General features: G+C 37.9%; 1 protein-coding gene across 1 annotated transcript; it reads right to left on the reverse strand.

Annotated features, from left to right (window-relative positions):
• Window positions 1-5,512: 5,512 nt before the first annotated feature.
• Window positions 5,513-7,949, reverse strand: LOC102835318 (sialic acid synthase-like). Its single transcript, XM_006877296.1, has 3 exons — window positions 7,926-7,949; window positions 6,224-6,845; window positions 5,513-5,526 (listed from the first exon to the last, which is right to left on the reverse strand). The coding sequence occupies exons 1-3, from the start codon at window positions 7,947-7,949 to the stop codon at window positions 5,513-5,515; spliced, it is 660 nt and encodes a 219-aa protein (XP_006877358.1).
• Between the last annotated feature and the right edge of the window lie 344 nt (window positions 7,950-8,293).

An 8,293-nucleotide genomic window follows, 5' to 3' on the forward strand; every position in this document is an offset into this window, starting at 1 on the left:
CATCAGTTTGTTGAAAGATTTCAATTTCTATTCCTTTAATTCCCAGATCCTTGTTCATTACCAATGCCTTCCTTGTACCTTGGATGATGTCTTCTTCAGTACCATTGGCTCTTGATCATACGCTATTTCTTGAAATGGCTGAACATTAATCGTTTCTTTTTGGTACAATGACTGTATATATTTTCCATCTTCTTTTGATGTTTCTTACATAATTCAGTAGTTCACCCATGTTGCTCTTATTTAGTGCCTTTGAGTCGATTCCTACTCATAGTGACCCTGTATAGGGTTTCTGAAGTGGGGCTGGTGGGTTTGAAGCAGCGACACTGAATCCTTCAATATTGCAAATTGAGGCTTAAATGTTTTCCTTCTGTTCTTTCAGCTTGACTTCTTCCCTTTTGGTTTTGTAACTTCAGGTTTTTGCACATTTTATTATAATATTTGACTTTTTCTTCTTGAGCTGCTCTTAGAAATTTTCTGTTCAGCAATTTTCTCTCCTCATTTCTTCCATTTGCTTTAGCATCTCTATGCTGGAGAACAAGTTTCAGAGTCTCTTCTAACGTCTGTTTTGGTCTTTTCTTACTTTCCTGTCATTTTATGACCTTTTGCTCTCTTAGTGTATGGTATTTTTGATGTCATCCTGCAGCTCTTCTAGTCTTCGAACATTACTGTATAATACATCACATCTTTTCATGAGATAATCTCTAAATTCAGGTGGGATATGTTCAAAGTCATATTTTGGCTCTCATGGACTTTTCACTTTCTTCAACTTCAGCCTGAGCTTGCATATGAGGAATTGATGATTTGTTCCAGTCTTCCCCTGACATTGTTTTGTCTGATGAATTATATGGATTTGATTTCTGTATCTTCTTTCTGGTGAGGTCCATGTGTATCACCATCTTTTATGTTATTTAAAAATGTTATTTGCAATGAAGAAGTCATTAGAGTTGAAAAATTCTGTCATGTAATCTCCAGCATCTTTTCTATCCCCAAGGCCATATTTTCTAACTACCAATCCTTCCTCTTTATTTCCAAACTCTGCATTCCAAACACCAGTAATTATCAACACATTTTAATTGCATGTTTGATCAATTTCAGAATGAAGTATTTCAATTTCATTACCACTGGCTTTGGTGGTTGGCATGCAAATTTGAATAATAGTGGTATTATCTGGTCTGCCTGGTAGGCATATGGACATTATCCTATCACAGACAACATTGTACTTAAGATAGACCTTGAAAGATTCTTTTTAATGATGAACAGGTTGTTATTCCTTTTCAATTTGTCATTTCCAGCATAGTAAATCACATGATTACCAGATTCCAAATGGTCATTACCAGTCAATTTCAGCTCATTAATGTCTAGGATATCAATCTTTATGCATTCCATTTTACTTTTGGTAACTTCCAATTTTCCTAGTTTCATAATGCGTGCATTCCATATTCTGAATGTTAATGGTTGTTTATAGCTATTGCTCTTCATTTTGGGTTGTGTCCCATCAGCAAATTAAGACCCCTAAAGCATAACTCCATTTGTCCTCCTGGCCAACTCTACTTTGAGGAAGCAATTCTTCCTCAGTAGTATTCTGAGTACATTCCAACTTGAGGGCCTCGTCTTCTGCAGTATATCTGACTATATTCTGGTGCTATTCATAATGTAACATGACCTTGAATATAAGGCACTGAATCTATTCAACTTGAATTTAGAGATCATCTCAATAACAGATTTGATGCATTAGATACTAATGGCTGAAGACCAGAAGAGTTGTAATATGGCAACAAAAACATCATACAAGAAGAAAGCAAACGTTGATTAAGAATACAAAAAAGAAAGAAAGACCAACATGGATGTCAGAAAAGACTGAAACTTTCTCTCCAGCTGAAGTAAATGGAAGAAATAAGGACATAAAAGAGCTGAATAGAAACTTTCAAAGGGCAGCTCAACAATGCAAAGTCAAGTATTATAATGACATGTGCAAAAATCTGGAGACAGAAAACCAAAAGAAAAGAACACATTCAGCATTTCTCAAGCTGAAAGGACTGAAGAAAAAAATCCAAGCATCTAATTGAAATATTGAAGAATTCTATAGGCAAAATATTCAATGATGTAGAAGTCATCAAATGAAGATGGAAGAAATACACAGAGTCCCTGTACCAAAAGAAATGGACGATGTTTAACTATTTCAAAACATAGTATATGATTAAAAAACAAAAACAAAACAAAACAAAAACATTGGTATTGAAGGAAAAAGTCCAGGGTGCGCTGAAGGCATTGGCAAAGAACAAGGCTCTGGGAATTAAAGGAATAGAAAGTGAAATATTTCAACAAACTGATATAGCACTGGAAGCACTCAGTCATCTAAATCAATAAATTTGGAAGACAGCCACCTGGCCAACTGATTGAAAGAGATCCATATTTGTGTTCATTTCAAAGAGAGATAACCTAGAAGAATGCAGACATCATCAAACAATATTGTTACTCTCACATGCAAGTAAAATTTTTCTAAAAGTAATTCAAGAACCTCTGTAACAGTACATTGACAGGGAAGTTCCAAATTTTGACAAGGACCTGGAACTAGGGATATCATTTGCGATGTCAGATTGATCTTGGCTGAAAGCAGAGAATACCAGAAAAATGCTTACTTGTGCTTTATTAACTATGCAAAGGCTATCAAGTGTGTGGATCATGGCACATTATAGACAACATTGTGGTGAATGAATACTCCAAAATACTTAATTGTGGTCATGAGGAGCCTGTACATTGACCAAGAGACAGTCATTTGAAAAACAAGGGAATACTGAATGATTTAAAATCAGGAAAGCGCTCCAACGTTATATTCGTTCACCATATTACCCAATCTGTATACTGAGTAAATAATCTGAGAAGCTGGAACATGGTGTAGCATCAGGATTGGAGGAAGACTCATTAACAACCTTGCTTGCTGAATGTGAAAATGACTTAAAATACTTACTGACTCACAGACCACAGTCTTCAATATAGGTTGCATTGCAATTTAAAGAAAACAAAAATCACCATTGGACCAATAAATAGCATCATGATAAATTGAGGAAGAAGCTTGAAGTTGTCAGAATTCATTTTGCTTTGATTCACTATCATCACTCATATAAGCAGCAGTCAAAATATCAAATGATGTATTGCATCATTGTATTAGGCAGATCTGCTGCACAAGACATCTTTTAAATGTTCAAGACAAAGATGTCAGGTTTAGGACTAAGGTACCTGACCCAAGCCATGGTATTTTCAGCAGGTTCATACGCATGTGAAAGTTGAACAATGACTAAAGAAGACCGTAAAATAATTGATGCATTTGAGTTGTGGTGCTATAGAAGAATATTAAAATTACCATAAACTGTCTGAAAAAACAATAAATCTGTGTTGGAAGAAGTAACAACCAGAATGTTCCTTAGAAGATAGGCTTGTGAGATTTTGTCTCCCATATTCTGGACATACATCAGGATGGATGAGTCCTTGGTGAAGGACATCATGCTTAATAAAGTGGAGGGTCAGTAAAAAATAGGAAGACCCCCAATGAGAAGGATTGGCACAGCGGCAGCAGCAATGGGCTCAAGCTTAACAGTGCTTGTGAGAATGGTTCAGGATTGAGCAGTGTTTCATTCTGTTGTGCATAGGGTCACTATGAGTCTGAACCAACTCAACAGCACCTAACAACAACAACATTCTATGTTAATTGTCCCATTCAGTTGTATCCTTGTCTTATTTGGGCTTACACTGAGGCACTGACATTGGAATCTCTCCCAGTTGCATCTAGATTTCTAACCATGTTGGCTTCTGGTACAATTTTCCCTTTTCTGGATCAGTTTCCCTCCATGATATCCTTTCAAGAAAATATACAAGGAGAGTAGTGTTGTCTGGGGCTTACGTTCCCCTCACCCCATCTAGCATGTAACTTCTCCAACTGAAGACACAGCCTCATATTAAAAGGAAGCCAGAGGCAAAGGAATTTTATAACCCTCCAAGCATAGCTTACAAAAACTAAGATTAAACCTACCTTGTATAATTTTAGGTCTTTAGTATGAGTCTTGGAGTCTTGGTGTGGTGCTGTAGGATAAGAACTGAAACAAAAGGTCAGCTTGAACAGTAAAGTTGGCAGTTCAAACACACCAGCCACTCCAAGAAAACCCTATACAGGGTTGCTATGATTCAGAGTCAACTGGATGGCACTTACCAACAACAGATATGACTCCTGGTGTGGTGTTGTTGGATATATGCTGGACTGGTAACCACAAGGTCGATGGTTCAAACCCACCAACCGCTCCTAGGAAATCCTATGCAGGATCGCTGTGAATCTGAACTGACTGAATGACACTTAAGAACAGCAAATATATGAAGTTTTAAGTTCTTGCTAGACGAGCTCTGGTAGCATAGTGGGTACTAATTGGGCTGCTAACCTCAAAGTCAGCAGTTCAAAACTGCCAGCTGTTTCAAAGGAGAAAAATGAGGCTTTCTGTTGCTCTTAAGATTTACAGCCTCAGAAATGCTGTACAGGGTTGCTGTGAGTCGAAACCGACTCCACGGCACATAACCACCACCACCACCACCAAATTCTTGCTAAGTCTTATGTCTTGGGACGTTAACTGTCAAGAACTTTACCACTTCTGAAACTCAGACACTGATCTCCTGGGCCGCTTTGCCACTTGAGAGTTGTATGACTCTCTTGTATGTATGGGTTTAAAGCTCTTTTGGATGCTTGAGGATGAAATGCACTATAAGAATGTCTACATTGCAATAACCATATCATCGTTTATCCTTGCAATGTTAAATAACCCAACATATAGGATATTCAATATGATCTAATGCAAACAAATCTTTTAACTATCTCTCTTGTTAACTCAAAATGACACAAATTTAAATTAATAACTGATACAGCAATAAAGCTGCTAAAAGGTAGGATTCATTGTGCATTACGTTCTAAATGCTTTATTTAGGTTAGAAGTGATTATGTGATAATAGAATAAATGGTTTGCTAAGTGAATAAAAACTAAACTACTCTGCATATCACAGAGGCACACCGCATTTGCAGGGCATTCATTTACCTCATTATGTAATAAAATATTTCTTTTTAAGTGAAATCTCAAGGAGAAATCAATTTGCTGAGAGGAACTCAAGACATGTTAACCTTGGATAAGAATCAGCATTTGGCATAAATTCCTTGTCTTCCGAATGGCTTTCTCTTGACCTTTAAAAAGAGGAAAGGATTCTAGAGAAATCCTAACACATCTTGGCAAAAAGGCAAGCATTCTGTTCTTCCTACTCAGGATTTGTTCCCTGGAAGAATCATGCCTAATCCCTAACACCTACGGATGGTGAATCAATCATCAGTTCAAACACAGGTGCTGCTATAAATCAAAATAAGTTATCACTACATTGAGAAGATACAGGAAAATGAATCGTTCCAATTTAGTATCGTCTCTAAATGTTAGTGATTAAACAAACAAACAAACTCACGACACTATTTGGACCCAAATGGTCCAATTCAATTTGGTTTGCCTACAAAAGAAGATATTTTTGGTTCAGCTATAAAATTTTTATTTAGAAATGGCCATGCAAAATAACCAGAAGCACAATGTATGGGCTGATCAAGTCAAAAGCCAGAGTTAGATCTTTCTTGTCTTTCCTTTACCTTCTCCACCTCCAAACCATCATTCCTTCACTCAAGGTCAAACTGCGTCTCAAATCCACCCACATCTCCTCCCTATCTTTATAAAACCACTTGATTCCAAGCTACCACCTCCTCTTTCCTGAACTGCATACTTGTGTTATAACCAGCCTCTCTGCTTTCTTTCTTATCCTCATTATAGCTTGTTCTCCACACAGAAGTCAGACAAATATATATTTTATTACATTGTTGTTGTTAAGTGCTGTCAAGTCTGAACACAAAGAGATTCTGTATAGGGTTTCTGAGACTGTAAATCTATGTGGGAGCAGAAAGCCACATCTTTCTCTAGTGGTGCAGCTGGTGGGCTTGTAGCACTGACGTTGTAGTTATCCTACAGAGCCACTGTGCTCCTTTTAAAACATAAGTCAGTTCTTATAACTCCACTGAACACATGACATTCTACTGTATCAGAACAAAATCCATACATTTTCTGGGTCCAGTGTACATCACTGACCTTTTTTTTTTTTTTTTTCTCAGAGTTCAGAGAATGGCACTTTATTTTAAATTTTGTTTTTTGGTTTTTTTTGCCTTGATTTTCTACAGATCCTTCCATGACTAGAACCTTCTTGCCTATCAGCTTGAAGATGTCTTCAAGGGGATAGCCGTTTGGCTCACCCACCTTCTCAGTGAGCATGTCTAGTGTTAAAACGGTGCCTTCTGGAATTTTCACTTTGGCCACCACAGACTTACCAAGCTTCTGGTTGCAGGTGATCTCACAGGCCAGCAGCTGCTTAGTCGGGGAGCCCAAGGCCTTCTCCACAAGGCACACAGACCACACCAACTCAGCCAGCTCTTCTGAATCCAGCAAGGCCGAGTGGTCACTCCCTTTCCAGGTCATGTCCAAAGTGATGTGACGTTCTAACACCTTGACCCCTAGAGCCACTGTAGCCACAGATATCATGATGCCTGCTTCATGTCCAGAATACCCTATGGGAATGTCAGGAAAGAACTTCCGATATTCCAAGATGATCTGTAGGTTGACATCCTCGGCCTCAAGTGGGTATGCGCTGGTGCACTGGAGGAAACAGAAGTTGGGGTTGAGGGGTTTCACAATCTGGTAGACTTGCTTCATGCTGTCCATCAACTGCATCCCACTGGAGATAACCATTGGATGACCTTTTTTGGAAATCTCTTCCCTTCTTACTACGATCTAACGACCTTCTTTCTTTTCTTCAGCTATTATAAAGCTGAAACTGACCTTGAGGTTGAATTATGAGCCTGTGATGCCACACCTGGCACTCAGTAGGCACACAATAAATACTATTTGGATGTATTCTTTGATGAGAATGTGCAGGTTTTGATAAGCTAGTGAGCCTTCAAACTTTATGAAAAGATCTTCTGGCATAACTGAAATAGAATCAGGAAAGGCCAAACAGCCGGCCTATTTGCATCATCTTAATGAGTACTCATAAAGGACCGTTTTCAAATAAGCAAATCAATTTTAGAAGTGATTGGGCTGTTAAGTCCTTTGAACCATCTCTAGGGACTTCTGATTGACTGATGGCATTTTGTGCAACTTTCGAGAGGTGTTCTTAAGGTTTCTATGCTCTCTCATGAACTTTTCCAGCGATACGTGTTAGCATTTCCCATTTTTATTTTCACCTCAAAAAGTACATAAATCAAAAAGGATTCTGTTACCATAGATGATAGGCATTTTATCAATTCTTGCTGCCAGCATTAAAAGTAATGTTTGGACTCTTTCCCCTGGAGTATACTTAATTCTCCTGATGAATTAGCAACTGGCTTCTGACAGGATACATAAAACTCTGCTTAATCTATCTATATCATTAGTAAAATGGGTTTCCACGCATACTTGCTCTAACATGAAGCCATGCACATAGATGAAAACTGGGGAGACAAACTTGGATTACTTACATCCAAAAGCACTCAATTTGCCTTAAAATATTTAAATAGCATATTTAAGGAAACTGAAATTGAAACAGATCCTTTTGGCCTCTTTAGGGACTAGAGGAAGACACGATTTGACTGAGAGCCAGGTGGAACACATCCTATATACCTCCATAAAGGAGAATGGTGAGGTGCAGCTCTAACTTATAAAAAGAGTGCATCTGAAATATGAGGACATCCGCTCAGCTGGTATTGATGAATGGAACAGACCTGGAGATGTTCTAGCAAGGCACATTCATATTCCAACTTCTAAGGTGTATACTCAAGGCCTGTTGCTGTTCTCAGTTGTCTTTGAGCAATGACAACATACAGCAACACTTACTTTAGCATTACCTGTTTTAACCATCATTATATCTTCAAGTTGAAAAGATGAGCTGTAGTAGAAATATAATTTTTAAAAAACAATAATATGCTCTGCTTGGCTATGTTTATAGATACAGCAGTTATTTTCAAAAGATCCATCTTCAACCAGAATAAAACTCAAGTTCACAACAAAGGATATATAAGCAATACGCATTAATTTTCTTTAAGTCAAATTAAATAATATCAAATTTCCATGTGTAAGCAGGTGAGGAATTTACTCTTACACATCCCATTTCCTGCCCCCACCCTGGTCAATTCAGACTAGCAAATGAGTTATTTGTGTGGTGCCCAGAAGATGACCACTGACCTGCCATGATCACAGGGCCT

Source organism: Chrysochloris asiatica, unplaced genomic scaffold, assembly GCF_000296735.1.
Source record: "Chrysochloris asiatica unplaced genomic scaffold, ChrAsi1.0 scaffold00460, whole genome shotgun sequence".
Classification (NCBI taxonomy): Eukaryota; Metazoa; Chordata; class Mammalia; order Afrosoricida; family Chrysochloridae; genus Chrysochloris; species Chrysochloris asiatica.

What these genes read in the sequence shown, in the direction of transcription:
- LOC102835318 (XM_006877296.1), bottom strand. Translation starts at nt 7,949, where the DNA reads ATGGTTAAAACAGGTAATGCTAAA. An exon ending in TTAAAACAGGTAATGCTAAA is followed by an intron (nt 6,846 to 7,925) that starts GTAAGTGTTGCT and finishes GAAGGTCGTTAG; the next exon opens with ATCGTAGTAAGAAGGGAAGA.